Source organism: Pseudoliparis swirei, chromosome 11, assembly GCF_029220125.1.
Source record: "Pseudoliparis swirei isolate HS2019 ecotype Mariana Trench chromosome 11, NWPU_hadal_v1, whole genome shotgun sequence".
NCBI classification, from domain to species: Eukaryota; Metazoa; Chordata; class Actinopteri; order Perciformes; family Liparidae; genus Pseudoliparis; species Pseudoliparis swirei.
Genome location: NC_079398.1, coordinates 14,420,456 through 14,444,582, shown reverse-complemented (window position 1 = coordinate 14,444,582; position 24,127 = coordinate 14,420,456). Strand labels below are relative to the sequence as shown.

Here is a 24,127-nt window from a genome sequence, read left to right as displayed (position 1 = left end):
ACTTTCTAAAAAAGACAATCAGGTGTCCTGAGGGGGGACGTGCACATCCTGGAAACTCCTAATGACGTAAATGCTGAGAACAGCCGTTTAAAACAGAACAATGAGTTAACTAAAGTCACATTTTCCAACTTAATTGTACTCTGGGAAATAAACCCCAGCCCCCACACGGCTGTTGATTTAGGATTAGAATATTAAAATTATTTAATCATAAAAATCATTCAACTTGTATACGTTCCTGGAACTTCTGTATAGGTGTGTGATTGTACGTGGTTTTAGAAAGTCCAACACGTCGTCTGCTGAACACGTGGTCACATCTCAACCGGAAGTAACGCCTGACGGCGACCGTCACTGATATTAATAAGATGGTCCAGTGAGGCCTTTAAAGCCGACTTGTATCCGAATCCATCTGCACGTGCGCCCCTCCCAACGGGCTGAGGAGAATATGTCTTCAGGAAGGATTCTGAGTTTCTGATCTTTGACCTTTCACCGTCTCCTCTTTAGTTTCTCTATAGGAAAACAAATGCCTCAGGATCAGATTTTACACAAAGCAAAACATTAATATATTGTATAGATTCTCCAGAGGAACATGGTATCTTTTCAAATGTACCACAACCACATTTTTTTTCAAATAAGGTATTATATCTTAGTGTAGAGGTCTGGGTTCCTTAGTGCCAGTGAACGCGTCAGCGGCGGTACTGCGCCCCCTGGTGCCGCCGACATGTAACAACTAGTGATGCAAACCAGAATAATTCCACTGCAGAGAAAGGAGAGAATAAGATGTTTGAGTTTATTTGTCTGAAGCAGTTCACAAGGCAAAGCATCAATACTGGAGGCTGCTTTTGAATGAATGGACAGACAAGGTCATCAATACTGCTTTTCTCTCTCAAATCCAACAAAAAGGTGCATTTTCTCTTCTTTTATCCCTACATGAGCCAGTAAGAAAATATTGTGTAATTTTAAAAAGCTTCAATTTCGGTAAACACTCTTTTTTTTTAAAAAGACACCTAACTAAGGATTACATATATACACATAATACATAAATAAAAGCACCAGATTTCTAAACTATCCAGTCATTCCATGTCACATAATCTGTCGGCACCCTATAGTCCCAACATAATCCCGTAGGTTGACCTGTGTGGATGCTTAACTCCTAGACTTGTTTGACTGGAGTAAAACAAACTGAAGGCACATTCAAATATCCCATTAGAATCACACAGCACCTGGCACAGCTCAAAATAAATTAAAAGCCCTGAAATTATGGATAATATGTAAAAGAGGGACGGTTTAATGTCATGTCGTCCAAACTAGACAGAGACCTGCATAGTGGGAAGAATTATAAAAGGAAAAAAAGACTTGAAACTATAAATCCACAGGCTTGGTGGCCGACAGCAGCTGCACCTGACTGATGGGGTTTCGAGGGGAGCCTCTGTAATGGTTCATGTCCTTCTCTCCGACCGGCTTCTGAGCGCAACCGGCCACTCTGGTCTTTGGTTGCACCGTGTTGGTCATGTCGGCCAGAGCCGCGACCGTGGGTCTGCGGGCCAAGGTGCTTGGCTTTCTGGGTGGGACGGGAGGGGGTTTCTTGATGGGCCGAATGCCGTCGGACCGCCCCGGCCGGGCCTCACTCTGGGAAGGCCGCCGCCGCAGCTGCGGGCGAGGCGAGAGGCCGCTCTCCAGGCTCACGGCCTTCACCACCGGGCCGCTCTGGCCGACGGCGAGCTCTGCATTCCGGGACGGCCTCCTGCTCTCTCCCAGGAGGGAGTTCATCCTGCGGACGGTCTGACGCACGGGGGTGCGCTGGAACTTGAGCGGCGATCGGCCGAGTTTGGCCACGGCGCCCCGGGGAGAACGGAGGGTGAGCTCGTTGAAGTGATGAATGTGGTCCGCCACCCGGCGCTTCTCGCTCTCCAGGCTGCGCGGGGAGAGGGGGCGTTGGTCCTGGACTCTGGCGCCACTCTCCGGGGAAGATTCATCTTCGTCGTGTGGCGCACAGACGGCGGTACCGATCTGCGGCGGCGAGCCGAACTCCTCCCCGAGGTCGAGGCCCGCCTTGTACGGAGTGGACTGCGGCCCACGGGAGACGCCCAGTTTGAAGCGAGCCGGACTTTGGATGTCCAGAGCGTCGATCAACCGGCTGCAGTTCGCCTGCTCCGCCTCCGCTTCACAGGCTCCTCCCACGGAGCCGTCGTCGATGCGAGCGGCGCAGAGAGGTGGTCCGTCGGTGAAGTATACACCTGGCTCGAAAACGACACTGTCGATGTGCAACGGTGATAGAGAGGCAATCTCAAACTGGCCAAAGGTACGGTTCTGTTCTTTACCCGGACGGCTCTGCCGGGTGGAGAAGCTGGAGGCCTCCGCGTCCTCGGACAGAACTCGGACTGTGGGAGTCCCCGGAGGGAGGAGGAGGAGGACGCTGTCAGGTGGGTTCGAGCTGCAGGGATCCTGAATGACAGTCTGGGGGCCAGTGGCCGACTGCGTGAAGGCCGTCGTCATTTCCAGATGGGTGGGACCGGTTTGGCTCTGGACCTCAGCGGCGCCGCTCGCCAGGCTCTCGGCACTGGAAGCGCAACACAGCTTCTTGGGAAAGCTGCCCGCCGCTGTGGGCTTCAACACCGCGATGGCTGGCTCAGACACGGAGTTGCTCTTTGAGCCCATGTTCACGGGGGTGTCTGTGAAAGAGGTTTGGCCGAAAGCCCGGTCTCCTGAAGGAGTCTCCCCGCTCCACAGGGTCCGGTGGACACCTGGGTCACAATGGGGGGTCAGCAAATTGTCCTCAGACTTGCTGATGTACTTGGCACCTGTAAAACAACAAAGGGTATTAGTGTGTGTGGGGAGGGGAGGCGGGGCCGCACAACTCAAGACTACAGATGGAGCATCACACTAGAACACGGGATTGCGTTCCCATCCGGTACTCACTTTTGGGTTCGGCTTTTCGAGGCAGAAGCGATGGACTGAACGCGGTGTCTTTGGTGAAACGAAAACTGGTGGTGCTCTCCTGAGTGGCAAGACGCCAGCCAATGGACTCAGACCCCTTTATCACCAGCATGAAACAAAAGATGAAAGAAACTTCAGGGAGGAAGCTCGAGTGTATTATTTGGTTAAAAAAGGTCCCCACAGGTGTCACCCAAAATGTACCATTAATATATGAATTCAATGATTGTTGTCGTTAGTTCTTCAGAGGAAGAGTGAAGTCACTCAGAAGAAACAAGATATTGGATTTGTTGGTCATCAACTTTTTATTAAGTCAGAAATACACATAGCGAGAGAACATTAGAAAGCTACGCACCATAAACCTTCACCAGCCAATACGGGCTACCGTATACCATTTTGATATATATATAGATATATACTCTTAAAGTATATAATTACATTATTTCACCCAAGTGCTTGACAGTAAATCACAGGACATAAGCTATGGCTTTGTACCATACAAGTATGAAAACTGTTACGCAATGTTACAGAATGTTCCATATTTGTTTTAAACCATTCATTACTAGTTCAAATGCTCTGGCCCCCGAAAGTAAACATAGGATGTTACACAATAAGAAAAGTGCTAATGTGCACAGGCAACAGATTACCCCATTAAAAACACCCCATGTGCAAATGCCACCTCATTTAATACAGTTAATTGCATGCCTGAATGACACGGATCACCCCCCCCCCCCCCAGTCTACCGGTGAACCCGGTAGGTGGCGTATGGGGTCTGTTGGGGACCCACACTTACAGCCTCCTTGCTGCTCCTCCCCAGGCTGAATCGCAAGCGCAGGGATTTGCGTGGTCCTTCTTTTTTGTCGACTTTTGGAGAAAAGCATCCTGCCCTTCCAGATTCCACCCTGAAGGAGAGCGAAAAGCATTCGAACCATTATCAGTAGAACTTGGGTTAATGTTTTAACAACTCTCATCTCTCCTTGAATTCATCTTTTAAAGACAAATGCGAGGCAAGAGGAAACGCAACTGTGCGGCTGTGTTTTCTTCTTCTTATCGAGTACTTCAACAGTGAATCTCTGGACTGCTCCGTACTGCGAGCATAATTTCTACATAGAGGCAACTTCCGTCATCCCTCAGAGAAAAACCTCACGGTGCGTTCAGAGGGCAGACTGGAGCGTACCTGTTGACAGCATGTCTGCTGCTAAGACGTTGGCTCTTCCTCCTCGCAGAGACAGCCGACTGCTTTCTAGACTTCCCTGCTGACGACACGGTAGTTTGGGAAGAGTCCAAGACCCCCGAAGCACTGTAAGCTAGATAGAAGAAAAAAATCAAGGGGGGGGGAGGAACGTTTAAGCTTTAGAAATAGCAGAATAATTGACGTCTTTGTGATCAAAGATCGATCAATACCTGATCCAGGAGTGGAGGTCCCGCTAAACAGAGTATTGGGGAGTAAGTCTATCCCGAGGGTCTTTTTGACAGATCTGCGTTTGTTTGAGAATCCAAAAGAGTGACCAGATTCCAAGGGAAGTTTCCGTTTTGAGGTTGGAGTTGCAATAACCGGAGTTGCAGAGGAAAAGACTGGCATGAAAGAAAAAGCACCAAAAAAGTTAAAGTCTTCAAATGTATTGCATTCGTATATTACAGCGATTTGTTTTAGTTATATTTGAAAACATTCCAAAAGATGACTCGGAGCCAAGCAGGTCTTGACTGAAATGTGTGGAGGATGCATGCAAATGACCGGCAGTCGGGCAAAGAAAACCAAAGCCAACCAAGATCATCTGAAGCAAAGCATGATTTCCATTCATTCACTTGACTTATTGTTTATTATCAAGGCAAATTTGAAATCAGTTTGCATAGAGCTTATTGTTGCATGTGCATAGCAGATCACTCCAGTAGCATCATGCTAAATGATAGGCAACATCATTTTGTCTGACCTCAGTACCTACCAAGACTGTCTGACTTGGTGGCATTTGTGGGTGTTCTATTATTTGTTATCTTATTCAGCGCACCATTGACCATATCTGAAATGTGAGACAAAGCCAACCGTATAAACAGAATTTACTGACTGCACCTGCTTCAAAGTGAAATGATTGGAGTACAGTTACTGATATAAAGTGTTCCATTACCTTTAAATAGGTTTGTTTAATGTCTCTGGATATTTCCAGGTTGGTTGCACGAGTGCAATTATAATCTATCTGCTAATCTAAAATGTGAATATAGTCTCACCTCCGAAGCTGCGTCTTTGTCTCTTCTTCATCCCCGAGTTTAAATCCAGCTCCTGAAGGCCATCAGCAGGGGACAGAACCCTCGCTTCACAGCCCATCATGGCTGGAACTTTCTCGAGAAGGAACTGTGGTAAGACACCTGTGAAACAGCAACATATTTAGTGCTGACAAAGCTTTGGAGTGACACAAAGATGAGCTGCAGGTTGAGCTGCATCAAGTCCTACCAAAGGTGTGGGCGTTCTCTATGAAGCAGTGCAATATGGCTGCCTGAAGCTTCAGGCGCTTCTCAGTGTTGGCGTTCATCTTCTCTGTCCCGTCTCCAGCATGAAGGATGTTGGGAGCCAGGATTACAGACAGGTTACTGCTGTCCATCTTATTCTCGGCACACCTGCGATTAGGCAAAGTAAACGTAAATGAAGAAAAGCAGTAATGTACATTTAAAAAAAACGATACAAATATGTAAATGCAAAGAAAGATGTTCGCTGTAAAAGCGGAGCAATTAAAGAATATGTCTGGCACCTCTTAGAGACAATTTGGAGGAAGTCAAAAAAGTGACGCAGGACGCTGAGGTTCCTGTCGGGCAGCACACAGGTCAGCAGCATGGTGGCAGAGGCCCCGTCCTCCTCAGCGGGGAGCTGCTGGGCCTTGAGGAAGGCCTCCTGCAGCTCGGTGGGCAGCACAGGCTCCGGTAGCTCCCTGAAGAACTGCTTCACCAGACCGGCCACATCGCAGGGAAGTGCGGTGGACAGGCATTCCTCACCCGCATCCAGTTTCGCCTGGACAGACAAAACACACTCTGAAAAAAACCATGACCCTTGGACTCTCTCAGGGTCACGGTCGCTCCGTGAACGCAAGGTCGACTTCAGCAATCACTCACTCTGAGTGCTTTCAGGCGAATGACAGAGCCGGATTTTCTGAACAGGCCCTCTGTGTCGACGTGCGCCAGCAGCATCATACATGCGTCGACCAGGAAGCTAAGAAGGCAGTTAGAGGCATAGTTACAAATGTACACGCCTGAACAAGAAATCACTTGCCAGCTATAGGCTCAAGCTAACGTAAATATGCAAATCCACTTGCCTCGGCACGCTTCCACATCCCATGTTATAATATGGTAAGCTCTCCAGGGATACCCCGAAAACCTTTGTCTGTGGGAACAATCAAATAAATAAAACATTACTCATTACTCAGCCATGTTAGTTGTAAATAGGAAGGCTAAACAATATGAGGGGAAAGCCTAATCAGCTGATAAACCAATCTGCTAATCCTGTCACTTATGTCACAATCTTGGACACACTGGGGTTTTGCTTTTTTCAAGCTCCAGTTTCAGCCATTTGTTTTGTGTGATCACATTCTCGGGCATTGCCTGCAAATGCAGAAGTTCCGTGGCAAAGTCTCTTGAAACAATCCGTGTGACTCCTGTGAGCCGATCACAAAGTACCCAAGGAACAGGGCCTTCTTTGTTATTAACGTGAAGAATGGTACGTCCTCCAGATGTAATGTAACCTGCCTTATGTACACGTATGCAAGTTAAATTGGCACAACAGCTTCTCCGTTAACCTTACCGAGTGGCTCGCTGTGGACTTGCAGCTGGCCGCCTTGTTTTTGTTCCAGTTCTTCGTCTTGATCCCGTACGCTGCGCGGAGGTGCTGCACGGCCACCAGACGCATCACATTCCTCTCCATGACCTTCATGACACACGATCTCCTGCTCTTAAAAGGAACCACGCAACACCTCGTTCACGCGCTTCTGACAGGACCAGACATCCGCTGTAGCATCAGCTGTCTTCACCGAGTCTTTCTAACGTTACCACTTTCTCCAAACAGCTATGTCATCCTCGCGCTGCTCGAGCCCAGTAATTATTTACCGACTGTAACCCCGAATCTCAGAGCGCGATGCCGACGTTCAGTCGCACCTATTTCGTGGCTCAGTGCTTTAGTTGCAACGCAGCTAGCTAGTTAGCTCGCTGACGTTAGCACGTCACATAAACAAACCACATACGAAAACAAATAAAGAAAGCTCATTTGCGTCACGCGACTAGAACATGTTACGTTTAGCGCCACTCAAACGGCCCTCGGTGCGAAACACGTCGGTGTATTTCGTTAGCTGCATTGTCGTCTGATCGGTTGGCTGTCTGACTGTTTCCGCACAGCATTCAAACGGCGGCGCTCCCTCCGCTCTGCGCTGTGATTGGCTGCTAACGGTTCGAAAAACATTCTCTGGTGCGTGTGTTTTACGACCCAGGGCAGCGTCGTCGGGCGGAGCTCTTTCTTTTCGGCTAGAGCAGAGTTTCGTGGCTAAAGAGAGCAAAAGCCCCGGTGATGACAGCAGAAAGAACAGGCCGAGAATGGAGGAAGAGTTTGTCTTGGTCAAGCTGTAGTTCTGAGATGTCCCTGCTGATGGCTTAAAGAGAACAATACACGACAATGGTGAAGATGAAACCTACAGAACAGTAACCAATGTCCAACAGCATCAGAAAATCAGCACCTGGAAATCATGAATCATGATGCACTCAGTGAAATGAATCTCTTTTGTGTGTGTCAGAAATGACACTTGGTAGTATTACTTTTTAAAACCTTTTATTAGTTGGAATGCTTCAGCAGTCCAACTCTTGTTCTTGTAAGCTTTATTTAGTTGGAATGCTTCAGCAGTCCAACTCTTGTTCTTGTCTTCTTTACATCAACTTTTTATTATTCGATTTCTTCCGTACCTTTTTCGTCCCTCTTCTAGTCCTTCATATATTCATCTATTTAAACCATTCAAATATTAAACAATTCAGCTTCTTCAGGAATAGAAGGGAATGACTTTTCATATTTAAAATGTTTCACATTTTTTTATCTTTAAATACTTTAATGTTATTTTTAATTCATCAGATTCTATGGAGAAAATCTTGAAATTTAAAAAGCTTACAGTATCTTCATATTTTCAGCAAATTCAGCTACAGACAAACGTTTGTGCGCGTGTGTGTGGCCCTGTGCGCGCGTGTCTTTAAATGGAGAGATATCAGAGGAGAACCAGCTTCAGAGTTTCTCAGGTCACATTTAACCCACAAACAAACATATCGGCGTGTTCGGCTGAATCTTTCCTCTCTATTGATTCTACTATTTTGGTGATTTGATCATGTTTTTTTGACAGGGTTTAACAAATGCTTTTGTAGAAAATCCACTCAGTGTTTAGATCTCGTCTATCCTTATAGATTACTTACTAAAGATTAATGCAGACTCATACCAACTAAATTACTTGGTGAGTAGCTGTATTTGTTTTTCATATTAGTTAAGAATGAATGTTGCTACTGTATAACTTAGTTTCCTTCTTTGTATGACTTCATTACTTTTTAAATTGTTTATAACTTTTTACATTTTTTTTTTACTTTTTAAAACTTTGTAATTACTTTATAACTTTTAAACTTTTGTATAACTTTTTAGTACTTTTTAACTTTTTAATAACTTTTAAATTTGTTAATAACTTTTTAGTACTTTTTTATAACTACATTTTTAATGACTTTTTAATTACTTTTTTACTTTTTAATTACTTTTTTACTTTTTATTACTTTGGTACTTTTTCATTACTTTGGTACTTTTTATTACTTTCCTACTTTTTCATTACTTTTGCACTTTTTATTACTTTTTTACTTTTTCATGACTTTTTTACTTTTGTATTACTTTTTTACTTTTAATTACGTTTTAATTTTTTTTCTTTTATTATTTTTTATAACTTTATTAATTTGTATTACTTTACAGTGATATTGATCCAATAACTGTTACATTTTTCCAGTTACAGCACTCAGGGTTTTTCCTGCATAGAGAAAATTTGGGCGCGCGCCTAAGCCGTTTCCCGAACGCCTAAGGCAAAAAAAAGTCTGCGATGGAAAAAAACAAAAAACTGTGTTCATCACGTCAGCGAATATGTTTTCAATAGTATGTTTCAAGTAGGCTACAGCCGAACCCTCGTTCTGTTTTGATCAATAGTAATCGAGTAACACATTTAAATATGGGTTGAAACATTTAATTAAATCAATTACACAAATGAACATATTTATATGTATTGGGTGTAACACAAAATGTCGGAATTCTTTCTATTATTAGATTTTTTTTAGGTTAGATGGGTGGGGCTGCACGGTGGTGTAGTGGCTAGCACTGTCGCCTCACAGCAAGAGGGCTGTGGGTTCCTTCTGTGTGGACTAGGACCTCACTGAAGGCCCAGGACCCAGGCCCACGGCACGCCACTGCCAATAACAGTATTATTGATCCAGAGGAGACTCATTTAAGAATGCATACCTGCAAACGTGTCACCTTTCGGCGAAATACGCTGTTTTTAAATCAAAATAGGTCATCCACGTGAATCGTGTAGATCCGAAGAGTTTGTTTTGGGGTAGGTGGGGCGGGGTCAACTGGCCCGCTGGCGTTGAAATTGCAGTGAGACGCGGAGAAAATGTGAAGTGGTGCTCTTCGCAATAAAACATCTTTGATGGGACGTGTCGAGTCTTGGCCAATCAGCGTGAAGATGTCGACAACGTTCGGGTGGTTCGGGTTAGCTTGAATGTCAGTCCGCTACATCTACTGCTGTCACGCTGCACGGTGTATCGAGAATAACAAGTTATCCGTGCGATGAAAACAATACGGTTTAGCTCCGCTCACGTCAAACTGTCTGCACGCATTGAGTACGAGGGGGCGGGGCTGCCACGGGCAGCGCTCACACTGAGTGACGTCAAGTGCCGACCGGCTTCGATAAAATAAAAAAAAAGATGCCAGAAGTGAAAAGTACTTTCTCAACATTGCAGACATGAAGGAAAGCCCACTGACACACAGACATGAAGGAAAGCCCACTGACACACAGACATGAAGGAAAGCTCACTGACACACAGACATGAAGGAAAGCCCGCTGACACACAGACATGAAGGAAAGACCACTGACATACAGACATGAAGGAAAGCCCACTGACATACAGACATGAAGGAAAGCCCACTGACACACAGACATGAAGGAAAGCTCACTGACATACAGACATGAAGGAAAGCCCACTGACACACAGACATGAAGGAAAGCTCACTGACACACAGACATGAAGGAAAGCCCGCTGACACACAGACATGAAGGAAAGACCACTGACATACAGACATGAAGGAAAGCCCACTGACACACAGACATGGATTTGGCTCTCGACGGAGGCGGTCGCACTTTTCTCCCCCTCTCCTCCCCATGACCTTCCCCTCCCTGCTTGGCTCTCTCGTCATGTCTTGTCTGTCTCTATACTTGTGAGACTCTCTCCGCATCGCTCTTCGAACTAAAAACCATGGACGTAATCAACTGGTCCTTAAACGCAATTGACACCATCTTCTCGACGAAGCTCGGGTTCGGGAACCTGCCTGTCCTGCGGGACGAATGTTGCTGGATACACGATGGACGCGGCGAAGTGGCGGGTCTTGTGCCTAGCACCACTCTCCGTGGAGGACGTAGAAGACATCTACCTATTCGGAACTTTGATTACAGGATTTCTGCTGTTTGGATTTGGCGCTGCCCTGGTTTATCGGAAAATTAAGGAAACGGTGACAGCCGTTAAAAGGCCCCCTAAGGCTGCCCGACATGATTGACGCGTTGGGCAGAGTTGTTGGCACTCAGACTTTGGCATTAAACCGTCAGAATGACAACATCGTGGAGAAGCTGACGGCTCTGCAAATGAAAGTGGATCGATTTGAAATCCTATTGGCAAACGGGAGGAACGTGGAAGAATAGTGGGTGCGCAAAACTGAATTGCAGCTACTGGAAGACCAAACAATCCCAATCTTATCTACTGCCGGCTCGCTCTAGCAGGACGGGCCCGAGGCCGTAACTGGAATAACAACTCTCCCGAAGAGCACTGAAGCGAGACTCTCTCATTCCCATTCAGTTCCCCCTATCCACAGACACCTGTGGTTGTTTTCTCCCCAGGCGTCATCAAGGCCATCTCCATGGCAACGACCATCTTGTGGCCTGAGAACTTTGTCTGTTGTGGACTGGGGGAGGACGATACACCGGGCCATTCACACACGAACTTAACAAACTGAAATGCACTCACTACCCCCATCCCACGCCGCCTGCTTTGCCCCAGGGGACAGGACGGGTCTGCGTCCGCGCCGTGCCGGCGATGGACCGGGCTGGCGGCATGGCGATGCTGGTTACCTTCTGCCCCAATGACGGGCTATCGCCCAATCTTTGGATTACCTCCTCCCCTTCCTACTCGTTGCAAGTCATGTCTAAGATGTATGTGCTTATGTGCAATGGGTTTTGTTTCTCCTGCTCACACTGTACCTCTAGGCATAGTCGGGGTGGCTTTTTCTTCTCGCCTCTCTTCCCTCATGTTATGCTGTCATCTTTCATCCACCCTTTCTAGATGGCGCCATGACGGCGCCGGTGTCTTGGTGCGATTCTTGCACCTTCCGCCAAAAAAAGTTCCTCGTTTGTTTGTGTTTTTTTAATATGAACATTCTTTGGCAATAAACCTGTTTCTGATTCTGATTCTGATTTCTGATGAAGGAAAGCCCACTGACACACAGACATGAAGGAAAGCCCGCTGACACACAGACATGAAGGAAAGACCACTGACATACAGACATGAAGGAAAGCCCACTGACACACAGACATGAAGGAAAGCCCACTGACACACAGACATGAAGGAAAGCTCACTGACATCCAGAGACCCGCATGCTTTCATCAAACAACGTGGATGTGGTGTGGCGACTAGAAAAAAAAGGTCAGCTGCACGAGTTCATACACATGTTGATATTCATTGGTCAGCATAGGAACCCTGTCAAAGACAGAACTGACCTTTACTCGCGTGAGTTTACAAATAAATCAAAGCCATCTGTGAACCTGATGATTTGGGTCTATTTACAAACTTTGAGTAGTGTGATGTCACTAACGACGTCAGCTCTCTTTGAAATGAGCAGTTTGATGGGATCAAACCCGCATCTTTGATGTCACACAGTGAGGTCATCAGCTCTCAATTATCAAATTGAACGTGCACATTATTCAACAGAAAATATTTTCCAGAAGTTTAACATATTTTCTGTTGAATAATGTGCACTTTCAATTTGATAGTTTAATGGCTTTTCATGTAACTAAAACATAATTTTTCTAGCAAAGGTATATTATAACATGTAGTTTCAAACTAATAAAGATTACAAGAACAAGAGTTGGACTGCTGAAGCATTCCAACTAATTAACTCTCCTGTCATTCCAGATCCTGTCATCCTCACCTGATTGTCCCTCATTCCCATCACCTGGTCCTCACGCCCTTCTCACCTGCAGCCCATCCCCTAATTAGTCCCTCACTATTTAGCTCCCTCACTTCCACTTGTCCTCTGCCAGATTGTTGTCACTGCCAAACTTTCCAGCGAATTCCTAGTACTAGTTCTGATCTGCCTGTTAAGACCCTGTTTGCCTGTGAACCCGACTTGAGATTTTTGCCTGCCCCTTTTTGGATTTGTTGCCCTGTTTGACTGACCACCTGGTTTTGACCCTCCCTGAAACATTGAGTAAACTGCCTCCTGCATTCCTGTGTTTGTCGTGCTTTTGGGTTCCAGTACTTGTAACTAGTGATGGTGAGATGAAGCCTCATGAGGCATCGAACCACTTCAGCCAATTGGTTCGAGAAAGGGTTCATTTCTCGAAGCTTCATGTGCTCACGAAACCACCTCCTGGCCAAGTGCATAATCACAGGCAGCTGTATCTGAACCACATAATGTGATGCATTGAATGTGTGTGTGTCTGTTATGGCTATTGGGAATGACTGATTTACAAAAATGTATGACCAAATCATTTCTGTACATAAATTATCACATATCTGCATAATAAAAAAATAAAAAAGTATTCTGTGTGTAAATGTTCCCAAAATGGTAGTATCATATGATATGGCAGGTTGTGTAATAATGTTATTATGTCACTTTAGGAAAATGGCATGGGCTTAAGCAGGCAGAGGACAGTGAACGTGTGTGTGTGTGACTAGGAAGAGGGGACTGAATATGCTTGTGTAACTTGGACAGTGATGTACAGGACAAGGGACATTTTATTAATTTTTATTCAGAAATAACAGTTTCTCAACAGTTCCATCTTATCACCTATCCTTCTTTCCTCACTCTCCTCACTCTCCAAACTATATCTCTCTCTAAACTCTCCAAACTCTCAACCAACAACCCACATGTTGAATGGAGCCTGAGGGGTTTATATTGCTGTCAAACCTCCCGGCAATATCTGAACCACTTCCCGAAGCAGTCACGTGGTACAGCCGGGCAGCGAGGCTTCGGACGTCATCATTTTTGGCTCCTCCCCTAAATGAAGCAAGCCTCGATACGCGCTTCGAGGAAACGCCCCCTCCATTACTCGACACACGCTTCGAAGCGTCGGCACATTCCGTAACAACACTACTTGTAACCATTACAAAATTACTTGGTTAGTAGCTGTATTTGTTTTTAATATTAGTTAAGAATGAACCTCGCTACTGTATAACTTAGTTCCATTCTTTGTATGTTCTTTTTAAATTGTTTATAACTTTTTAACTTTCTATGACTTTTTAGTACTTTTTAAATTATTAAAACTTTTTAATTCTTTTACATTTTGTAGTACTTTTATTACTTTTTAAATTTTTAATAATTTGTAATAACTTTTAAACTTTTTAATAACTTTTTAACTTTTTAATAATTTTTTATAACTTTTAAACTTTTTAAGAACTTTTTTGTACTTTTTAACTTTGTAATAATTTTTTATAACTTTACATTTTTTATGACTTTTTAGTACTTTTTAAATGTTTTAAACTTTTTAATGACTTTTTATTACATTTTCATTACTTTTGTACTTTTTATTACTTTTGTACTTTTTCATTACTTTTGTACTTTTTTGTACTTTTTAATTACTTTTGTACTTTTTATTACTTTTGTACTTTTTCATTACTTTTGTATAATTTTTTATAACTTTTAAACTTTTTTATAACTTTTTAGTAGTGTTATGAAAAATAACGCGTTAATTCAGTTAATTAAATTACAGGTTTAACTAGTTTTTTTTAAAACGCATTTAACGCATGCGCAGAATGAGCTTCCAATCCGTCTGTTGTTGGTGGTCTCGAACCAGCAGCATGTCATTCTTGTCTCTAGTGTCGCGTTAACACGACTCCGATCTCCGTCTCGCGCGCCGCAGAGCTCGGATGCCGGCGCACATCGGGACGAAAAAAAGTCACTTGCACCCCCCCCCCCGTCAACAACTCTTCTCGGAGCTCTTGCCTGTCTTGAGAGCCCTGTAAATGTATATATGTGATTAATCATGATTAATCCACAGAAACCTGTGATTAACCTGATTAAACATTTTAATCGTTTCACAGCCCTACTTTTTAGTACTTTTTTCTAACTTTTTAGTACTTTTTAATTTTTTAATAATTTTTTATAACTTTTAAACTTTTTTAGAACTTTTTAGTACTTTGTAACTTTGTAATATTTTTTTATAACTTTTTACACTTTTTATTACTTTTGTACTTTTTCATTACTTTTGTACTTTTTATTACTTTTGTACTTTTCATTACTTTTGTACTTTTTGTACTTTTGTACCTTTTCATTACTTTTGTACTTTTTATTACTTTTGTACTTTTTTAAACTTTTTTTTAAAATTATTTTTTATAACTTTATTAATTTGTATTACTTTACAGTGATATTGATCCAATAACTTACATTTTTCCAGTTACAGCACTCAAAAAACGATTCAAGCCCTGCTGAGAGGTGACACATTTAAATATGGTTTGATACATTTAATTAAATCAATTACACAAATGAACATATTTATATTTAATGGGTGTAATACAAAATGTAGGAATTCTTTCTATTATTAGATTTTTTTAGGTTAGATGGGTGGGGCTGCAAGGTGGTGTAGTGGCTATAGCACTGTCGCCTCACAGCAAGAGGGCTGTGGGTTCCTTCTGTGTGGAGTGTGCATGTTCTCCCCTTGGCAGCGTGAGTTCCCTCTCCAGCTTCCTCCTACAGTCCAAAGACATGCTCATGTTAATTGATCTCTAAATTGCCCATAGGTGTGAATATGAGTGTGAATGGTTTTTAATACTTTATTACATTTGTATTACTTTTTAACTTTGTAACTTTTTTAATAACTTTTAAAATGTTTGTAAATTTTTCATTCCTCTTTTTAATACTTTTTATTTTTTTAATTACTATTTAACTTTTTTATATGTGGTGGTGTAGTGGCTAGTACTGTCGCCTCGCAGCAAGAGGGCTGACGGTTCAATTCCCGGTCGTGGCGGTCCCTCTATGTGGAGTTTGCATGTTCTCCCCTTGGCAGCGTGGGTTCCCTCTCCAGCTTCCTCCCAAAGACATGCTCCTGTTAATTAGTTGCAATGCTTCAGCACAATGGAGAACGTCTTCAACTTGAAAAGCTTCTAAGATCTTCATACTTTCAGCTAATTCAATCATTTATTTTTTTAAATGTTCACATAGCCTTCACCTATTACTGTATATTTTCAAATATATTTTATCTTTTCAAATTTTCAAAAGATTATTTTTTTAATGGAATAAATAATGAATGGGATCCGATGGTGGAAATCTTCAAATCCGCTTAAACATGTTCAACTTTAAAAGCTTACAATATCGGCATACATTCAGCGAAAGAAACAATTCCACCTTTAAAATGTTGACAGAAGTGTTTGCTATCATTCAGCTTCTTTTGATAGCTCTTATAGTGATTTAACTGTCCCCGTTTTAGTTTATATGTTTCTCCGCTCCTCCTGGAGTTTTCAATGGGTGTGTGTGTGGGGAAGTCTAGAGATGTGACGTCATCGCTCGAGGGGACAGCTGCGCCAGGATCAAGCGGAAATCATTTTTGTATATCGTCACTACGGCCACAATTCTTACTCTTTAGGCATTATTTTTTTGATAAAATCTTGTGCTTGTCATAGACATGTCACTCTGGAATCCAACAGTTTCCCAGATTTTACTAGAGAAGCCTTAACTTTTTTGAGTATTTGCAATAATAACCTCAACTGTGTTTTGTCTCATTTATCCTAATGGGGGCTTACGTTTGAAAATGGTGTATTAATTAATTATATATTAATTTTCAATTTATATTTTGAGTTAGACAAACGCAAATAAATTTAATATAATAAATATTCTTATTTTATTTGAGCTGTATTTGATAAAAATTAGTTGGACTAATTTAATTAAACTTTATTGCACTGATATGCTAAATCTGAGTTGGAGTTGCATATAATTATTGGATGGAAAACCCACCCATAATTTAATTGAATGCATCCAATGAGTTATATTTTTGAGTGTACTGCTAAATAAAATGTTCTAATACATTTTTAGTCATATTTTATAATTATTCATAATGTATTGCCAGAGAAGTTGAACCTAAAAGACAGCTCCTCTTTCCTCTTTAAGAAATCCTTGTAGTGTAACCTAATCTGCTAAATTATCTCTTTTTTTGGCAAAGGCCCTTCACTTCATCTTTCTGCATTCCTCCATTATTCATTCATTTTCGTAAAATATAAAGAACAACCTTAGATAAGAAAGATAACAATGACAGTATTTATTCTTTCTGAAGAAGTGAATGTTCACTTCTTACTTCAACCACTAGGGGGCAGCACCACCATCCATGCTTCAGCAAACCTTTGCTGATTCAGGTGAGGACATAAAGGTAGGCGACTAAAGATGGATTCACATAAGACTGTCCGTGGTGAATGCAGAGATCTCACAGGTGTTACTATGCTATACTCATTCTTTGTCTATTTGTATTGTCGCAAGCAAGTACATGACAGGAGATACTCTCACAAGGGCTTATCTTTATTACAATAGAACATATGTATATATATACAGGAGACAACAAAGTACAAATGCAGGTCGGAAGGAGGCTGGTTGTGTGTTTAGAAGCACTTTCTGTGGACAATGGAGGGGCCGGCCTCATCGTACTCCTGCTTGCTGATCCACATCTGCTGGAAGGTGGACAAGGAAGCCAGGATGGAGCCACCGATCCAGACGGAGTACTTCCTCTCAGGTGGAGCGATGATCTAAGCAAGGAGTAAACACCATTTAAGTTTGATTGAGTCTTCATTGGCTTAGTAATTGAACGCGATGACGTGACACACGTGCAGTTCTCTCACCTTAATCTTCATGGTGCTTGGGGCCAGAGCTGTGATCTCCTTCTGCATACGGTCAGCGATACCAGGGTACATGGTGGTACCACCAGACAGCACGTTGTTGGCGTACAAGTCCTTACGGATGTCAATGTCACATTTCATGATGCTGTTGTAGGCGGTCTCATGGATGCCAGCAGACTCCATACCTGGTGGAAGACAAGCAACAGAGATGAGCTTTCAGACAAAATACAGCGTATTAGATCTCTCAACCACAACCAGAAATGCAACCGATTACTCACCAATGAAAGAAGGCTGGAAGAGTGTCTCTGGGCAACGGAAACGCTCGTTACCAATGGTGATGACCTGACCGTCGGGCAGCTCGTAGCTCTTCTCCAGGGAGGAGGAGGAGGCGGCGGTGGCCATCTCATTCTCAAAGTCAAGAGCCACGTAGCACAGCTTCTCCTTGATGTCACGCACAATCTCACGCTCAGCTATGGAGCAGACCGTTTGAGTATTGAGAACCCACACTTGTACACACCTCTCATTAAAGAAATCAACCATGATGACATAGGCCTACCAGTTGTGACAAAGGAGTAGCCACGCTCAGTCAGGATCTTCATCAGGTAGTCAGTCAGGTCACGGCCGGCCAGATCCAGACGCATGATGGCGTGTGGCAGGGCATAACCCTCATAGATGGGGACATTATGGGTCACGCCATCACCAGAGTCCATCACGATACCTTTGGCAAGCAGAAAAGGACCACTGGGAGTAAGCTATGCAAGCCTGTTATGGTCTGGCAACTATCCAGATGACAGGCAGCCGCAGAGTGTAAATACTCAACGGTTTCTCTCTTGCAACAACTTCCTCTTATTTTAGCTCATTGACGAACTGACTACAGGCTAAATTAGGTAAAAATCTGCGCCGTACTGACCGGTGGTTCGGCCAGAGGCGTACAGGGACAGGACAGCCTGGATGGCCACGTACATGGCGGGAACGTTGAAGGTCTCAAACATGATCTGCAAGAAAAAGCAAGCAGAATGCAAAAGGTTTGTCTTGACCCAAGAACAAATATGTAAAAGCGGACCGTAGAGTGGTGACTGTAAAGTACCTGGGTCATCTTCTCCCTGTTGGCTTTGGGGTTCAGGGGGGCCTCAGTGAGCAGGGTGGGGTGCTCCTCAGGGGCCACACGCAGCTCATTGTAAAAGGTGTGGTGCCAGATCTGCCAGAGGAGAGATAACAGCTGATGTCAGGACTAGACCAACACGACTTAACACAGTTTTTTAAAAGCTTTTTTTACGATGGCGGACAGGCTGACAATTCTCAAGGATGCGGACAATCAGCTGCTATGAATATTGTACATGAGTCACTATCAACACACACCTTCTCCATATCATCCCAGTTGGTGATGATGCCATGCTCGATGGGGTACTTCAGGGTCAGGATACCCCTCTTGCTCTGGGCCTCATCACCTACGTAGCTGTCCTTCTGACCCATACCCACCATCACACCCTGAGGGAAGAAGCACAAGAGGAACATAAGACACAGGAAGAAGCTGCTACTATTTATACTTCTGTAATTTATCTAGGATTTGTTTTGTTTTAACTTACCTGGTGGCGGGGCCTTCCAACAATGGAGGGGAAGACAGCACGGGGAGCGTCATCTCCGGCAAATCCAGCCTTGACCAAGCCAGAGCCATTGTCACACACAAGGGCGGTAGTCTCTTCGTCGTCACACATGATTAGACTTTATAGGGTGGTCTAACATTTGAGGGGGGGGGGTGGGGGGGAGAACCACAAAGAGGTTTAGGATGAGAATCAGAAACAGATGTCGTAGATTACATCGCTGTTATAGTTGAACAATCACAAAGACTTTATCGCTGGATTGGCAGATGATGTGACGAGACCAGACTCATGTGATTAATTCATGTGTCAGCTGGGATGCAGTGTGCCTTTGAAGACCTGCCAACACTCTCTCATAACTGCTAATGTTATTATCACTTTGAAACACAAATAAAACCCCTCAATGGGTGCTCTTTATAGAGCGCTAATTAGACATGCATTTGGATGCTATATTGGTCCCAACCTGACTGTACAACTACTGATACCATATCACCGCTGCCCTGATTGTTCCTGGGATAGTACCAAAAAGGGGCATAGCAGAGAAACCTGTGATCTATTTTAAGCTCAGCACCCACACTGTGCTCGACAGGGTGAAACAAGGGACACGTGCATCTCCTGCTATATCAGATCTGAGAGAGCCTGAGTCTGAGAGCCAGACCAGCACTCATCTGTCTGCACATTGTGACGCTTTAGTTTTACTACATGGCTCCGTGCCCCAGCAGCCTTTTAGCTTCATTGATTGGAGCATGGGTGAATATGGACAACTTCTCCACATTCGTCACAGAAAATCAAATCATCTAATAATGTTGATGACAATATCCCATGCCAGTCAACCTAACACAACCAGTAACTCCAGTTTTAAGTGTAGTTTAATTTTCAGTTTGTCATTATAACATGTGAAAGCCATAAAGTTACATCATCCATTCATTGATTTAAGTCTCATCAGCTCAAAGCACAGCACATCGACTTTGTGAAACTAATCACACAAATGACACAGATGTCCAAAGTAAATCAGATAAACAAGTTGTGAAGGTACTCACCAAGGTGCACTGGTAGGAGGATGCTTCCACTGGGACAAAGACTGAGGGTGGGAAGAGCCCCTTAAATAAGACTCAGACTGGGTCTAGGGACCAGGGGAGGGGCCAGGGGTTCACACAAGTCCAAATAAGAGCTGCCAGCAAAAATCAACAAGCCAGAGGAAAGTGTTTCGCATACATGGATGGGACTGCTCTGCAATGAAGTCACCTGACTAACACAGTCTTAATGAAGTGTTGGTTGAGAATAAAAAATGTGGAACTTAATGTGATAAATAATTGTGATTACTGTATTATTTAATAAAAAAGAACAACAATAAGGTTATTGTTTTTCTTTTTCTCAAAAGTAAGATACAAAAAGTAATCTGCATTTCTAGGATAAACATTTTTATCATGAATTTCATGAAATATGTAATGCCATGGCTTAAAACTATTTGCATGTGTGTTTCAGTGTAAACTATTTACAGCCCAATAACCTCATAAATGAAGACACTTTGAATTTCCTCCAGTCCACAATACTGTGATTTCTGTGGCACTCTATAACAGGCAGAAACACATAAGTCATGTATCTATTAGGTTTTAATATTCTCAGAGGGCCCACTATGATGACCCAGTCAGGGCAGCGTCACGCGTGTCTTGTTAAGGAGATGAAAACATTGCATATGTCTGTGAACCACGCTGCTGGTATGTGCGCTGAGCTTCCTCGACTTGGGAACAGCTGATGGTAACGCCAGCCGGGCTCTGTGTGGGATCTGGCCGTCTGAGAGGCATGTGGTGTCGGTGCTCCCAGCTGATTGGCCCAGCTGTCTCCTTGTATGGTTATGGTGAGCAAGAGAGTCATTTATGAGCAGCCACTAAGGTTCCCGAGCAGTGAGTCTGCAAAGAGGAGGTCCATATTTGTGCTATCCACTTTTCCATATATTTTGCTTGATGTACAGTGTACCTTATGAGGTAATGCTATCCACTAAGCAGGAATGATACAAACATTTGACAGGTTCTCATCATTCCCAAAGATGGCGAGACCATTCGTGTATTTGTAATGATTTATGACATGTATTCATTCAGGTCTTCAGTTTAAGTCAATAAGTGAACCAGCAGTAAAAGAGCCGACTACTATGTGAGTTTATATGAAAGCTGGAGGTATGTGAGAGCATTCCTCTGCTGTAGTCTGGCCCGCCAGATACAGAGACCTCTCTATCTCAACATGTGGATGCAGCTGAAGCATCTCATAGTATTTGCATGACAAAGAAGACTTTCACAGATTGGATTGATACTGTTCTATTGATACATGAATACAGGGGATGTGACTCATGATCAGTGGTGTATAGTAACGAAGTAGAAGTACTTCGTTACTTTACTTAAGTAGTTTTTTTGGGTATCTGTACTTTATTTTACTACTTATATTTCTGTTTACTTTTACTTTTACTTCACTACATTTTGCAATGAAAACTTGTACTTTTACTCCGATACATTTCCCCTGAAACAGTATCGTTACTCGTTACTACGGAAAAAAATAATCATGAGAAACATCGGGGACTGTTGTGGAACACACCGCAGCGCACCTGAACGCAGCACGAGCACCAGGTTGGGGATCAGTGGTCCTTGCCGCGTGTTTTCTCTACCCAGTGATGCCCAGGATGTTAGCGAGCGAGCGGCTACAGATACGACTCATTTCATGTGGAGCAGCAATGGAAGCTACTCGTTCAACCACGGTGACCAAGATCAACGTCCGTGGCCATATTTGGGCGAACTCTTTTCTTTTGTCGGAGTGAAAGTTTCTTCCTACCGGATGAAGTGCCTCTTATGCCGACCGAAAGCTACGGAGATATTGGCCTTCAACAACTCACCAACCTCAGGAAACACATTGAGGTAAATTAAGATTAATCCCATGAGCCGCAACGTTAATGTTTAGTCATCATAAACCTGTTAAGATATCTAGCAGTGTTGTCCTCAGGATTGGAGTAAGTTATATCTTTGGCAGGAGGGGGGAAGACAGGTGTCTGGTTGTCCTACACATGTTGTATGTTAGGCTAACGTTCGCTAGCTATTGTCAATTAAATGAGACAATTAGCGTGAGTGCAGCAGACGGATCTCTAGCGAGTTAATGAGCTGAAGAAGTGTTGACAGTTGTGAGAATTTGTTGATTTGAGTCGTCTTAGCTATAATATAATGCTAATCATTACAGCATTATTATAATTATTTGTATTAATATTATAAGAGTGACGGTCCAGTAATGGCGACGATATTGATTTGGGACTGTTGCTGTGTTTAACTACAGAGATACAAGTACATATTCACAAATCAACTCTGGATGCACGGACAGTGCATGAAACTAAATGTATAAACCTCAAATTAAAACAAACTATTTTGTACAAAACTTTAGGTTGGGGTCATGACATGTTAGGAAGTGTTATTAATTCTATCATGTCTGTAATACTCTCACTTTATTTCAGGAATGGACTACATCAAGCAGCACATGGAAGAACCCTCCCTGCAGCTATGTGATGCCACCAGGTCCAGTTCATCTGATGAAGAGGACTTCTTCTTCATCTCAAGCGCATGACAGCAGCAAACAGCTGGATGGAGATGTGGATCACGTTGACTTGCTGAAATGCTTCCCAACTGTGTGCAGGCTGTCTGTGAAGCTAGACACACTCTACCTGCACCATCAGGGCCTGTGAAGCTAGACACACTCTACCTGCACCAGGTGAACGGCTCTTCAGCATCGCAGGACTCGTCTTCAGCCCCAGAAGAGCGACACTGAAATCTGTCCATTTTGAAAATCAACTTCTTTTGAAGATGAACAAGAATTTGTTCACTTTAAAGTGATGATTCTGGTTGTTACTTTTGGTTCTGCTTTTTTCTGTGTTAAACGTGTTTTTATATTTTAGTAATTTCATAGTATTCATATATTGCTAACTTCATCCGAGCTCATACTCCTTGTTCATGGCGGCCACAGCACCCAAACAAATAAACTTCATAATTCTCAAAATTCTGACCCTTTGTTTTTTTTATTAACAGCATTTACTTTTACTTTTACTTTCAATACTTAAGTACATTTAATATCAGAAAATTACTTTTGATACTTAAGTACAAAAAAAATCAGATACTTTTATACTTTTACTCAAGTAGTATTCTCATAGGTGACTTTTACTTTTACTTGAGTAATTTTCCAGTCAAGTATCTTTACTTTTACTCAAGTATGACTTTTGGGTACTTTATACACCACTGCTCATGATGCGGCTTCTCTACCAAGCCGACAACCAAGCCGACCAACAGCCAGAGTCATACTGAAGCCTTGTAATGAAATGTAATATATTTTGAGTGTTTTTTAAATGCTTCAAACTATATTTTATTGAAACAATATGTATAACAGAGAGCTTGTATTACAAACTGGAGGCGTGGGGTTTAAAAAGGCAGGTAGGTGGTTTTTCTTACTTGCTTCTCACGGTCAGGATATCTCTGCCTTTGCTGCTGCAAAAAAGAAATCTCAGTTATAAATAAATTTTTGGACCATAATTGCTTCTTCACCAACAATAAGTTTGCAATGATTCAATTCAATTCAGTTCATTTTGTATAGCCCATCATCACAAATTAAAAATTTGCCTCAGAGGCCTTTACGATCTGTACACATACGACATCCTAGTTCCAGGACCTCACATCGGATCAGGAAAAACTCCCAAGAAATAGGAGAAAAAAAAACTTTCACAGAAAAAACAAAACAAAACAAAAAAAGATCAGAGCTAAATGGAGTCAGCACCCTCAACTTCAGTAGCACTACTACAAAAGTATCATAAGTGACATAACAAGGTGATAAATTAACTATATATTCACTTTTTTCTTGAATATTATTCAATGGATTTATATTATAATGCCAACTCAGAAATAATATTGTAACGTCTCAGACGTTATGGACTGATGACACGGAGACGGGACGGCGTTATTACTCCTTCTTTATTTGGGGCATCCTCCAACACAGACAGCGTGTTCCTCTCAGCTCCGCAGCTCCAACGTCAACAACGGTTCCCGTCAACCACACTTAACTCCCCTTCTTCCCCAGGTTAACCCCGCCTCCCCTCTACTCCGCCAATCACAGGCATGCCCCCTCGACCAGCACGCACGGTGCCACACTGTGATTGGCAGCCACTTCACAGGGTCGCTACAATATCATGAATAATATCATAATTCAGAAATATGACATTTTAGGACAAACATTCCTTC

The 24,127-nt window shown here is 43.0% G+C and overlaps 2 protein-coding genes across 4 annotated transcripts; both read right to left on the bottom strand.

Annotated features, from left to right (window-relative positions):
- Positions 1-768: 768 nt before the first annotated feature.
- arhgap11a (Rho GTPase activating protein 11A) lies at positions 769-7,412 on the bottom strand. 3 transcript variants are annotated; one of them, XM_056427216.1, is made up of 12 exons: positions 6,716-7,409; positions 6,231-6,298; positions 6,031-6,127; positions 5,673-5,929; positions 5,378-5,541; positions 5,155-5,292; positions 4,875-4,949; positions 4,336-4,506; positions 4,109-4,238; positions 3,725-3,833; positions 2,917-3,031; positions 769-2,798 (listed from the first exon to the last, which is right to left on the bottom strand). In XM_056427216.1, exons 1-12 carry the CDS (start codon positions 6,842-6,844, stop codon positions 1,360-1,362), a joined length of 2,892 nt encoding a protein of 963 aa, XP_056283191.1. In that variant the 5' UTR covers positions 6,845-7,409; the 3' UTR covers positions 769-1,359. The 3 variants fall into 3 exon arrangements, with proteins under 3 accessions (XP_056283191.1, XP_056283193.1, XP_056283192.1); XM_056427218.1 differs by having other exon boundaries at positions 5,673-5,949; positions 6,716-6,806; XM_056427217.1 differs by lacking the exon at positions 4,875-4,949 and having other exon boundaries at positions 6,716-7,412.
- A 9,527-nt stretch (positions 7,413-16,939) lies between these two features.
- On the bottom strand, positions 16,940-19,932 carry LOC130202024 (actin, alpha cardiac muscle-like). Its single transcript, XM_056427302.1, has 9 exons — positions 19,913-19,932; positions 18,861-19,010; positions 18,634-18,762; positions 18,362-18,472; positions 18,185-18,269; positions 17,831-17,992; positions 17,553-17,744; positions 17,278-17,459; positions 16,940-17,184 (listed from the first exon to the last, which is right to left on the bottom strand). Exons 2-9 carry the CDS (start codon positions 18,987-18,989, stop codon positions 17,041-17,043), a joined length of 1,134 nt encoding a protein of 377 aa, XP_056283277.1. The 5' UTR covers positions 18,990-19,010; positions 19,913-19,932; the 3' UTR covers positions 16,940-17,040.
- Between the last annotated feature and the right edge of the window lie 4,195 nt (positions 19,933-24,127).